The 13,628-nt window shown below is 42.2% G+C and overlaps 1 protein-coding gene across 2 annotated transcripts; it reads left to right on the top strand.

The window, feature by feature from the left end:
* Window positions 1–7,673: 7,673 nt before the first annotated feature.
* On the top strand, window positions 7,674–10,211 carry LOC128228518 (cell division control protein 42 homolog). Of its 2 annotated transcripts, none has more exons than XM_052939867.1 (4): window positions 7,674–7,752; window positions 8,163–8,347; window positions 8,838–8,896; window positions 9,560–10,211. In XM_052939867.1, the coding sequence occupies exons 2-4, from the start codon at window positions 8,188–8,190 to the stop codon at window positions 10,055–10,057; spliced, it is 717 nt and encodes a 238-aa protein (XP_052795827.1). In that variant the 5' UTR covers window positions 7,674–7,752; window positions 8,163–8,187; the 3' UTR covers window positions 10,058–10,211. The 2 variants fall into 2 exon arrangements, with proteins under 2 accessions (XP_052795827.1, XP_052795826.1); XM_052939866.1 differs by lacking the exon at window positions 7,674–7,752 and adding an exon at window positions 7,768–7,873.
* The last annotated feature ends 3,417 nt before the right edge of the window (window positions 10,212–13,628 follow it).

Below are 13,628 nucleotides of genomic sequence, written 5' to 3'. Positions count from 1 at the left end.
AATTGGGCCAATTGCAACCAAATTTCACCCCATTGGATGGTCTTTAAGACATTCTCGTACACAAGAGCAATGAAGCTACATTTTTTTGTCAAACCGCTGTTGAATAAGAATGCTTCCAGATTACTTAGAAATTAAATGGTTCCATGTAGGAAACACTAACAAAAATTCTCCTCAGAAACAATTGGCCAGATTTCATAATAATTTCATAGAAATGTTTCTAAGGGGGTCCTTGATCAAAATTCTTCAAGCCATGCTGGTTCATTAAAAACTTGGCTGACGGGACGGGGCTGTTCTCTGTAACTGTTATGGGCAGACCATTGATAGTTGGTATGTAGCCTCGTTTGATGGTCCTTTACCAATATTGTCCAAATTATGCCACTGGGCTCAAAAGTGGACTCATTGCCTCAATAGTAATTGCACCCAAACCTGGTTTCGTTTTTTGTTTAGTAACTTGGACTTATCCAATGCCTCATTGCTTGTATAGTAACTTTTGACAACCCTTTGGACTTACTGCTAGACTCATAGCTTGTATGGTATCTTGTACCCAGCCCTAGAATCATTGCTTGTACAGTAACTTTGACCCTTCCTTGGGCTAATAGCTTGTACAGTAACTTTGACCCACCCTTAGGCTCATAGCTTGTACAATTACTCTGACCCAGCCCTAGACTAATTGCTTGTACAGTAACTTTGACCCACCCCTGGGCTTATAGCTTGTACAGTAACTTTGACCCACCCCTAGGCTCATAGCTTGTACATTAACTCTGACCCACCCCTAGACCCATTGCTTGTATAGTAACTTTGCCCACCCCTAGACTCATTGCTTGTACAGTAACTTTGACCCACCCCTGGGCTCATAACTTGTACAGTAACTTTGACCCTCCCCTAGGCTCATAGCTTGTAAAGTAACTTTGACCCATCCCTGGGCTCATTGCTTGTACAGTAACTTTGACCCACCCCTAGACTCATTGCTTGTACAGTAACTTTGACCTACCCCTAGGGTCATAGCTTGTACAGTGACTTTCACCCACCCCTGGGCTCATTGCTTGTACAATAACTTTGACCCACCCCTAGACTCATAGCTTGTACAGTGACTTTCACCCACCCCTGGGCTCATTGCTTGTACAGTAACTTTGACCCATCCCTGGGCTCATTGCTTGTACAGTAACTTTGACCCACCCCTGGACTCATTGCTTGTACAGTTACTTTGACCCACCCTAGGCTCATAGCTTGTACAGTAACTTTGACCCATCCCTAGGCTCATAGCTTGTACAGTAACTTTGACCCACCCCTAGACCCATTGCTTGTACAGTAACTTTGACCCATCCCTGGGCTCATAGCTTGTACAGTATCTTGGACCCAGCCTTGGGCTCATTGCTTGTACAGAAATTTTGACCCTCTCCTTGGCTAATTGCTTGTATAGTAACTTTGACCCACCCTGAGACTCATTGCTTGTGTAGTATCTTGGACCCAGCCCTAGACTCATTGCTTGTACAGTAACGTTGACCCACCCCTGGGCTCATTGTTTGTATAGTAACTGGCCCACACCTAGGCTCATTGCTTGTACAGAAACTTTGACCCAGCCCTAGACTCATAGCTTGTACAGAAACTTTGACCCAGCCCTAGACTCATAGCTTGTACAGTAACTTTGACCCACCCCTAGACACATTGCTTGTACAGTAACTTTGACCCACCCCTAGACTCATTGCTTGTACAGTAACTTTGACCCACCCCTAGACTCATTGCTTGTACAGTAACTTTGACCCACCCCTAGACTCATTGCTTGTAAAGGAACTTTGACCCACCCCTAGGTTCATAGCTTGTACAGTAACTTTGACCCACCCTAGACTCATTGCTTGTACAGTAACTTTGACCCAGCCCTAGACTCATAGCTTGTACAGAAACTTTGACCCAGCCCTAGACTCATAGCTTGTACAGTAACTTTGACCCACCCCTAGACACATTGCTTGTACAGCAACTTTGACCCACCCCTAGACTCATTGCTTGTACAGTAACTTTGACCCAACCCTAGACTCATTGCTTGTACAGTAACTTTGACCCACCCCTAGACTCATTGCTTGTAAAGGAACTTTGACCCACCCCTAGGTTCATAGCTTGTACAGTAACTTTGACCCACCCTAGACTCATTGCTTGTACAGTAACTTTGACCCACACCTAGACTCATTGCTTGTACAGTAACTTTGACCCTCCCCTGGGCTCAAAGCTTGTACAGTAACTTTGACCCACCCCTAGACGCATTGCTTGTACAGTAACTTTGACCCACCCCTGGGCTCGTAGCTTGTACAGTAACTTTGACCCACCCCTAGCTAGACTCATTGCTTGTACAGTAACTTTGACCCACCCCTAGACACATTGCTTGTACAGCAACTTTGACCCACCCCTAGACTCATTGCTTGTACAGTAACTTTGACCCACCCCTAGACTCATTGCTTGTACAGTAACTTTGACCCACCCCTAGACTCATTGCTTGTAAAGGAACTTTGACCCACCCCTGGGCTCATAGCTTGTACAGTAACTTTGACCCACCCTAGACTCATTGCTTGTACAGTAACTTTGACCCACACCTAGACTCATTGCTTGTACAGTAACTTTGACCCACCCCTAGGCTCATTGCTTGTACAGTAACTTTGACCCACACCTAGGCTCATTGCTTGTACAGTAACTTTGACCCACCCCTAGGCTCATTGCTTGTACAGTAACTTTGACCCACACCTAGGCTCATTGCTTGTACAGTAACTTTGACCCACCCCTAGACTCATTGCTTGTACAGTAACTTTGACCCACCCCTAGGCTCATTGCTTGTACAGTAACTTTGACCCTCCCCTAGACTCATTGCTTGTACAGTAACTTTGACCCACCCCTAGACTTATTGCTTGTACAATAACTTTGACCCACCCCTAGACTCATTGCTTGTACAGTAACTTTGACCACCCCTTGGCTCATTGCTTGTACAGTAACTTTGACCCACCCCTAGACTCATTGCTTGTACAGTAACTTTGACCCAACCCTAGACTCATTGCTTGTACAGTAACTTTGACCCACCCCTTGGCTCATTGCTTGTACAGTAACTTTGACCCTCCCCTAGACTCATTGCTTGTACAGTAACTTTGACCCACCCTAGGCTCATTGCTTGTACAGTAACTTTGACCCACCCCTAGACTCATTGCTTGTACAGTAACTTTGACCCTCCCCTAGGCTCATTGCTTGTACAGTAACTTTGACCCTCCCCTAGGCTCATTTCTTGAACAGTGACTTTCACCCACCCCTTGGCTCAGTGCTTGAGCGGTAAGTTTGACCCACCACTAGAATCATTGTCTGTACAGTAACTTTGAACCACCCCTTGGCTCATTGATTCAACAATAACTTTGACCCACACCTAGACTCATTGCTTTTGTTGTATCTTGGACCCAGCCCTAGATTATTGCTTGTGTAGTAACTTTGACCCACCCCTGGGTTCATTGCTTGTGTAGTAACTTGGACCCATCCCTGGGCTCATTGCTTGTATTATAACTTGACACAGGGATGGGCTCATAGGTTGTATGGTCACTTGGGCCCAGGGATGGGCTCATTGCTTGTATGGTAACTTGGACCCAGGGATGGGCTCATAGCTTGCATGGGATGGGCCCATTGCTTGTATGGTAACTTGGACCCAGGGATGGGCTCATTGCTTGTATGGTAACTTGGACCCAGGAATGGGCTCATAGCTTGTATGGTCACTTGGATCCAAGGATGGGCTCATTGCTTGTATGGTAACCTGACCCAGGAATGGGCTCATAGCTTGTATGGTAACTTGGACCCAGGGATGGGCTCATTGCTTGTATGGTAACTTGGACCCAGGGATGTGCTCATAGCTTGTATGGGATGGGCCCATTGCTTGTATGGTAACTTGGACCCAGGAATGGGCTCATAGCTTGTATGGTAACTTGGACCCATCCCTGGGCTCATTGCTTGTTTTATAACTTGGACACAGGGATGGGCTCATAGCTTGTATGGTCACTTGGGCCCAGGGATGGGCTCATTGCTTGTATGGTAACTTGGACCCAGGGATGGGCTCATAGCTTGTATGGGATGGGCCCATTGCTTGTATGGTAACTTGGACCCAGGGATGGGCTCATTGCTTGTATCGTAACTTGGGCCCAGGAATGGGCTCATAGCTTGTATGGTAACTTGGACCCAGGGATGGGCTCATTGCTTGTATGGTAACTTGGACCCAGGGATGGGCTCATTGCTTGTATGGTAACTTGGACCCAGGAATGGGCTCATAGCTTGTATGGTCACTTGGACCCAGGGATGTGCTCATAGCTTGTATGGTAACTTGAACCCAGGGATGGGCTCATAGCTTGTATGGTAAATTGGACCCAGGGATGTGCTCATTGCTTGTATGGGATGGGCCCATTGCTTGTATGGTAACTTGGACCCAGGGATGGGCTCATAGCTTGTATGGTAACTTGGACCCAGGGATGGGCTCATAGATTGTATTGTTACTTGGACCCAGGGATGGGCTCATTGCTTGTAAAGTAACTTGGACCCAGGGATGGGCTCATAGCTTGCATGGTAACTTGGACCCAGGGATGGGCTCATAACTTGTATGGTCACTTGGACCCAGAGATGGGCTCATAGCTTGTATGGTCACTTGGACCCATGAATGGGCTCATAGCTTGTATTGTTACTTGGACCCAGGGATGGGCTCATAGCTTGTATGGTAAATTGGACCCAGGGATGTGCTCATTGCTTGTATGGTAACTTGGACCCAGGGATGGGCTCATTGCTTGAATGGTCACTTGGACCCAGGGATGGGCTCATTGCTTGTATGGTAACTTGGACCCAGGAATGGGCTCATAGCTTGTATGGTCACTTGGACCCAGGGATGGGCTCATTGCTTGTATGGTAACCTGACCCAGGAATGGGCTCATAGCTTGTATGGTAGCTTGGACCCAGGGATGGGCTCATTGCTTGTATGGTAACTTGGACCCAGGGATGTGCTCATAGCTTGTATGGGATGGGCCCATTGCTTGTATGGTAACTTGGACCCAGGGATGGGCTCATAGCTTGTATGGTAACTTGGACCCATCCCTGGGCTCATTGCTTGTTTTATAACTTGGACACAGGGATGGGCTCATAGCTTGTATGGTCACTTGGGCCCAGGGATGGGCTCATTGCTTGTATGGTAACTTGGACCCAGGGATGGGCTCATAGCTTGTATGGGATGGGCCCATTGCTTGTATGGTAACTTGGACCCAGGGATGGGCTCATTGCTTGTATGGTAACATGGACCCAGGAATGGGCTCATAGCTTGTATGGTAACTTGGACCCAGGGATGGGCTCATTGCTTGTATGGTAACTTGGACCCAGGGATGGGCTCATTGCTTGTATGGTAACTTGGACCCAGGTATGGGCTCATAGCTTGTATGGTCACTTGGACCCAGGGATGTGCTCATAGCTTGTATGGTAACTTGAACCCAGGGATGGGCTCATAGCTTGTATGGTAAATTGGACCCAGGGATGGGCTCATTGCTTGTATGGGATGGGCCCATTGCTTGTATGGTAACTTGGACCCAGGGATGGGCTCATAGCTTGTATGGTAACTTGGACCCAGGGATGGGCTCATAGATTGTATTGTTACTTGGACCCAGGGATGGGCTCATTGCTTGTAAAGTAACTTGGACCCAGGGATGGGCTCATAGCTTGCATGGTAAATTGGACCCAGGGATGGGCTCATAACTTGTATGGTCACTTGGACCCAGAGATGGGCTCATAGCTTGTATGGTCACTTGGACCCATGAATGGGCTCATAGCTTGTATGGTCACTTGGGCCCAGGGATGGGCTCATTGCTTGTATGGTAACTTGGACCCATGGATGGGCTCATAGCTTGCATGGGATGGGCCCATTGCTTGTATGGTAACTTGGACCCAGGGATGGGCTCATTGCTTGTATGGTAACTTGGACCCAGGAATGGGCTCATAGCTTGTATGGTCACTTGGACCCAGGGATGGGCTCATTGCTTGTATGGTAACTTGGACCCAGGGATGGGCTCATTGCTTGTATGGTAACTTGGACCCAGGGATGTGCTCATTGCTTGTATGGTAACTTGGACCCAGGAATGGGCTCATAGCTTGTATGGTCACTTGGACCCAGGGATGTGCTCATAGCTTGTATGGTAACTTGAACCCAGGGATGGGCTCATAGCTTGTATGGTAAATTGGACCCAGGGATGTGCTCATTGCTTGTATGGGATGGGCCCATTGCTTGTATGGTAACTTGGACCCAGGGATGGGCTCATAGCTTGTATGGTAACTTGGACCCAGGGATGGGCTCATAGATTGTATTGTTACTTGGACCCAGGGATGGGCTCATTGCTTGTAAAGTAACTTGGACCCAGGGATGGGCTCATAGCTTGCATGGTAAATTGGACCCAGGAATGGGCTCATAGCTTGTATGGTCACTTGGACCCAGAGATGGGCTCATAGCTTGTATGGTCACTTGGACCCATGAATGGGCTCATAGCTTGTATTGTTACTTGGACCCAGGGATGGGCTCATAGCTTGTATGGTAAATTGGACCCAGGGATGTGCTCATTGCTTGTATGGTAACTTGGACCCAGGGATGGGCTCATTGCTTGAATGGTCACTTGGACCCAGGGATGGGCTCATTGCTTGTATGGTAATTTGGACCCAGGGATGGGCCCATTGCTTGTATGGTCACTTGGACCCAGGGATGGGCTCATAGCTTGTATGGTAATTTGGACCCAGGGATGGGCTCATAGATTGTATGGTAACTTGGACCCATGGATGGGCTCATTGCTTGTATGGTTACCTGGACCCAGGGATGGGCCCATTGCTTGTATGGTAACTTGGACCCAGGGATGGGCCCATTGCTTGTATGGTTACTTGGACCCAGGGATGGGCTCATTGCTTGTATGGTAACTTGGACCCATGGATGGGCTCATTGCTTGTATGGTAACTTGGACCCAGGGATGGGCTCATAGCTTGTATGGTAACTTGGACCCAGGGATGGGCTCATTGCTTGTACGGTAACTTGGACCCAGGGATGGGCTCATAGCTTGTATGGTAACTTGTGGTGTCAGATAATGAAACAGAACCGCCAAACCAGGGACCGTGAATGGCACTTCATGAAGTTGCCTGTCATACGAGCGATTAAAGTAAACTTTCTTTTTTAATACATGTGTAGTTCTTTTTCAATATTTTTAATTAATTATTGTTTAAGGAAATTATTTATATAGTGATTAGAGGTTGAACATTGAATGTATGAGTTGAATGTGTTGAACTAACTTAGAACCGATATTTATCCAACATCCTTGATCTCCTGCACTCTTTAATAACATGGTCCGGAAAGAAACACTTTAAACCTCAAATCATTGAAATGATGTGATAGATAACTTCAAAATGTGTTTCATTTTGTTAGTTGTTTTCTCATTTTGGGTGACGATATTTAAACTTTCAGCCATATGCGATCTAAATATAGCTATACTGTATATATCCTTATTGATTTTATTATTGAATTAATCAATGGTTCCATAATCATAATATCTAATTTTACTTATCGACTAACTCAGACATGAGCTATTTTTAACTTCCTGTACCTACCTATATATAGGTAGATGGTATTCACCAGCTGTTATTATGCTTAAGCGAATCGCACCATAAACCTCGAATACAGTGGTATAGTACTGATTTTAGTTAGGCCAAGAACAAAACACTCAAACCCGGAAATAGGTAATTAGCGCGCAGCTTAATTAAACATCTGTTTTTAAATTCATCATAGTTGTGGACAAGTTTAAATTAAGTTAATACCGCGCATATTGTAGATATTTTTCATGCAGATGGATAATGCTTCGTAAGTTGGATTAAAATGTGTTAATGTTTAATGTTAGGACCGTTTGTTTTACTTTTATAGAAATAAATGCAGCCATAAATGAAACTAAATCTTAATAACTTAATTTAACAAATTCGATTCCTGAGTGGGTTTTTTGCGATTGAACTTAAATAAAATGTGCGACATTTGTACCATATCAAGCTTACCCGCCTTACCGGCCGTACGGATTATTAATATATACCAGTAAGATTTCTTATTACATAACCATACGATCGTAAGTTTTAACAAAAGTATCTCCCATCTCCTACAGACAAACCCACACACCAGCATCCAAAATGGGAATGCCGGATCTGCTAAGTGCAAAGCGGAAGGAGAGGGAGGTAAAGTGTGTCATCGTCGGGGACGGCGCCGTCGGGAAGACCAGCATGCTGCTCTCCTACACCACCGGCGGAATTATGATGGACTACATCCCCACATGCTTTGACTGCTACACAGGTACGGGCATATCTTTGAATTTTCTATTTGAGCGACACCCAGCTTTGACACGGCTAGATGTATGGTAGATAATAGATAGTTTTTACTAATTACTGTTTGAACCTATCCTTGAAAAACACAAGTATACTATTATGAACAGCCATATCCCGACGTTCGGACCGGTACTGATATTCGTTATACGAGGCCATGAGAATGTGTCTCTTCCAGTGATCGAACCCATGGCAACCTAAGAGGAAGGCAGACTGATATACTTGACAATTTTGCATTTAAAACTAACATGGCAATTATAACCCCAACATTTGTACCCGAGGGTAAATCTCGCCAAACAAGGCTTATGTCATAATAGTCGAACTAGGTTGAACATGTGCTTACAAATGATTTCATAATAGAACAGTACGCATGTTTTAAGGTCCATTAAAATAATGTTAGCAAACAAATACATATGCGCCATGCATAAAGTATCTACAAACTATACATGTTTGTTTTCCAGTGGACATGAAAGTGAGGGAGAAAAACTACACCATGAGCATTATTGACACCGCCGGACAGGTAATTAGTTGTTATCTATATTTCCGAAATATCAAGTCGGTGAACATTTTGCTTTTAAAATCATAACGTACATTGCTACGGTTGCAAGCATGGGCGTTGGCGATCTTATTTGCGCATCATTTAGTAAATGCGACTGTTTAATTGGTTTTGCATCAAAGGAATGCTAGGGAGTAAATTCGCAACCTAAAGTGCATATGATATTCATATTAACATAACTGATCTATATTTCTATGCGCCTTAAAAGTACTTGATATTTATCTTGACATTTGAATAGCTACACCCACTTTTCTAAAGCCACAAGACCCTAGTCTAAAGTTTAATCACCGGAATGATAAATGATGGAAACAGTTTTTGTAATTATAATAATCTGCATTCCAGAACTTCTTTTTTATCACTTTTGTGACAAATGCAGTATCGTCGTCTGTATACAAAACTATCATGTTTCGACAATTTGTGGGTTAGTCGATGATGAATCAAAATGATGATATTAAAATTCACATACAAACTGTGACTGGCAATGAAGTCGTCTGTGTTTATTTGGCGTTAAGTTGTACATAAAGTGACCTTTGAGGCAAATTTAACATAAAATTATTGTAAAAAATGACCATGTTGTATTGTATATATAAAATTGAAGATTATTTTATTTTCTCTTTTGTTTTCAAGGAAACCTACGACCGCCTGCGAACGCTCTCATATTACGACACGGATGTATTTATAGTCTGCTTTTCGGTAGCGGACGAAGATTCCTTCCAAAACATTAAAACAAAATGGATCCCAGAACTTCGACAGTACCGCCCCGACACGCCATTCATATTAGTAGGAACACAATGTGACCATAGAGTATCAAAATCAGACCCCAAATTATCGTCTGTTCACTGCACGAGCTCCTTTTCAACGCAGACGTCAATGACCTCATCAGAACTTAGTAACAATGCACATGAGACCAAAGTACAGTGTGTGCCAAATGGAAAGGCAAAATCTCTTGCTCGAAAAAGTGGGGCGAAACAATACCTGGAGTGCTCTGCCCTTGAAGGGGTGGGGATAAAGGAGATTTTCTCATCAGCTATGACGGTGGCCGTGTCGCCCAAGAGGAGACGGACGCCAAGTTTCCTGAAGACAATCAAGTCTATGTTTAGAAAGAAAGACACAGAATCGACATAAGATTCTCAGGAAAGTTAAAAACTCATGTTTATTTTTGTGCAGAGAATTTGCCTAGATGTTTATGTGCAATACTGTTATTTATTGTTATATATTATTATTGCATTTCTCTTCTGTTTTAATCAGAATACTTGATATTAAATATTTATTATTTTTGGAGGTCTCTTGTGTTTTATATGTACGACATTCATATCGTAGTATATTATTGCACTGTATACAGGTAACAGTACCCGCCTTCATACTTCGATCGTTGTTATTGTCACGATAATGTGTGGGTTTTTTTAAAAAAAAACGTGCGTTGTGAAAAATGAATGTGAGAAGATGGATCTTATGCGATATGCCCAATTATGCCCAATAATTTTATCTTCTGATAGAATTTCACACATGCGTACCAGCGACATCGAATTTCATTAAAGATGTCAATTATGTTCTCGCATGTTTTATTGTCACATTAAGTTACATATCATGGTGCAATGTGAAGACAACTAGCACGTGCTACACTTTCAAACATGACTCGACATATAAGGTAATACTTTGATAATTCAAAATTACTGACAATGAATATAGCCGTCAGTTGAACATATCCCTCATAGGTACCTTAGATCGTATTTCAGAATTTAACACATATAATTGCACATGTCATTTCATATAGTGTATTGCGAAACAGTATCGGCATTTTTCAAATATTTGGGGTAAATTTGAAACCATATAAAATGCGTAAAATCGCCCGAATAAATAAGACATCATAATGTTGTAAGAATACATATTATATGACACTATGTTGGTCTCAAATATGTGATAATGTTTTATCTAGGGATGCAAACGAATATTCGAATATTCGATCAAACGTTTGGTATTCGAATGTCAAAATCGGTATTCGAATATTCGAAAAAAGTTCAATAAAGAGAATAAAACACATTTTGCCTACAACGCTGATGTTGTTTATAAAGTTCGTTTGTCTTGTTTTTACAACGATTGGCCCCTTATGCCAGAGGTGTGAATGTGATGACTAGACACGCGTCATGTGTCATTTAGGTACATAACGCCGGGTACTATAAAAGGTCCCCCTACTTTTACAACAACTAGCTAGGGATCGGCTTTAACACCAATGTATTGTCTTGGCTGCAACTACTGTACAACAAAGCGCAAATGGAAGTGATGATATGAATGCCATGTGCTACAAAGATGTTGTTGCATATATGTGCTTTTTGAATAAACTGTTTCCATGTTTCGATACAATTTTCGTGCTTTGAAATGGATTTTAGGATATATTTCCTCTCTTGTTGTACAATAGCTGAGTCCAATACACTTATGTTTTCGTTTAATTATTTTACTAGAACCGAGTTGGTTTGGGGTTTCCATATCTTTATTTAGTCAATTTAGAGGTCAATCTCAGAACGAGGCTGATTATCCTACGGAAAGACCCTCCATAGGCGCAAAACACTGTTTGACTAGGAATCCATCTAATTTCACATTGTTTACAAAAGGCAGCGGAATTGAATTATTCAATTTGTTGTTTATAATGTTTTGCCTTTTTCTTCCTGAAAATGGAGAATTTCAAAGGCTCATTTGGGGAAATCAGGGTCCGTTGCGCGTACTGGGTACGATTAAGTAGGGTAAAAAACGCCCCGGCTATTGCTTTAGCGAATAATAATAATATTTAATACATCTTCTAAAATACGTATTTCGGTAATCGAATATTCGAATATTCGATCGAAAGAATTACCGAATATTCGAATATCAATTTTGCCATTCGTTTGCATCCCTAGTTTTATCTAATCGCTGATGCGTTCCGCAGAGCTTATTAGGGACGGAAACTACATAAAGAAAACAACCAACATAATATATATATATACTAGTATTACAAAGCATATTACTCCTTATTTACTTTCGGTCGTCCTTGACCAATTAAGGTACTTAAGTTGCGTTTAGCTCACGTACTATACAACTGTCACCCCTGAACCTTGTACAGGTGGAAAAGAGAAAGAATGTCATTCAATGCCTTCATTCCGAACGTCCACGAGCTGCTTGAAGACCGTTAGTGATGGTCAAGTCAGAGGTTTGGCAAGGTTAAGTGCCGTGTCAGCCTCCTAGCTGACTGAACTGACCGAGAGGGACACTAAATGTATGATGTTAATTGTACGTTAATTATACAAAAAATGCTCGTGCCGTAAGTTCAGTGTACTCTTATTACACACATATTAGGCACATGTTGATAATGATACATTTGAATGTTTTCGAGTGAAGAACATGACCAGTGTGTTTTTCTCTATCTATTTTTTTCTCTACCAAATTTTCAAAGAAATTGTTCACGCGTTTTCTTGGAAAACAATAATAGACAATGATTTTTATTCATACATAAACACAGCGGCTTAAATTGTTTTCTATTTCAGACATTTTTGTATGCGTTTTCTGCTAAAACAATGATACATTATCTGTTTTTATGCACAAATAAATCTTAAGCGATTATCAACATTTTTCTCAAAAAGTCGACCAAGCAGTGAAGTTAGCGGCCTAGCGGCCTAGTGGCTTAAAATGGTCTCCTATTTCAAAGCATGTATACATGGTTTTTCTACTAAAACAATGATATATTAACTGTTTGTATGCACAAATTATCACAGGCCGCTTACTTCACGTACATACATAACTGTTGTGAACTTTCATTAAGGGGTATTTTAGCTTTGAAGTCGGTGTAGGCAATGTATAGGCCCCATTTCTAGCAGTTTTTCGAAGACAGTATTTAAAAATCCTGACCTTTCACAATTTAGTGTCGCTATAGTAGTAATTTGAAGGACCTCGCCTCGATTCACAAAACCTACAAGAAAAAAACGCTCAAGACCGTAACTTTCGTTGAATCCTTCCCACCAGAAGAGAAAAATACACGAAGCGTAATCAACGCTATACCATTGCACAGGGAGTATACTATTATGGCCATACCAATTCTAATACTCGATGTAATCGAGATATCGATCAGCCACGGCACGGCAACGAACGTGGCGATCAAACAAGCGCTCATTGTCAGTTTATATTCGACTTCAACTACAACGGTTTCTCGTCATACATGTACCTTTAAGATCATGACTAATTAGTAAGAAATAAAAGAGCACGAATGAATAAATATGAGCACATACATAACATCATGAATATAAATATCCTGAGCAACGATTACAATACACTGTGTGGCTCAATACATTTGAAGTAAGACGGCGTTGACACATGTACACTAGCATGTACCGGAACAAGGACTCGAGGCCCACCAGGGGCATTTTTTTTTATAAAAATGGCCTTTATAAATGGACACCAGAACGAGTTGCTTATACACTGGTCAGCATTCGTTAGAATCGAGAGAAAAATAAATTGGTAGAATTTTTTAATTTCATTAAAGAATACGTACATTCCTTTTCACCAAATCGTTTTCAAAAGTAAGTAAATGTGATAAATGTTTTTATTTCATTCAACTTTGAACACAATTATCCCTTTAGTAAACACACTTTAACAAGCGAATATAATATCAATTGTCTTAAGTGAAACTTAATCTATAGCAGTATATACTTGATTGGTTTTGGCAATCACT

Source organism: Mya arenaria, chromosome 3 (genome assembly GCF_026914265.1).
Source record: "Mya arenaria isolate MELC-2E11 chromosome 3, ASM2691426v1".
Classification (NCBI taxonomy): domain Eukaryota; kingdom Metazoa; phylum Mollusca; class Bivalvia; order Myida; family Myidae; genus Mya; species Mya arenaria.
The sequence above is the reverse complement of the archived record's forward strand: the minus strand, read 5'-3'. Positions and strand labels throughout refer to the sequence as shown.

What these genes read in the sequence shown, in the direction of transcription:
- LOC128228518 (XM_052939866.1), top strand. Translation starts at nt 7,854, where the DNA reads ATGCAGATGGATAATGCTTC. An exon ending in ATGCTTTGACTGCTACACAG is followed by an intron (nt 8,348 to 8,837) that starts GTACGGGCATAT and finishes TTTGTTTTCCAG; the next exon opens with TGGACATGAAAGTGAGGGAG. An exon ending in TTATTGACACCGCCGGACAG is followed by an intron (nt 8,897 to 9,559) that starts GTAATTAGTTGT and finishes TTTGTTTTCAAG; the next exon opens with GAAACCTACGACCGCCTGCG.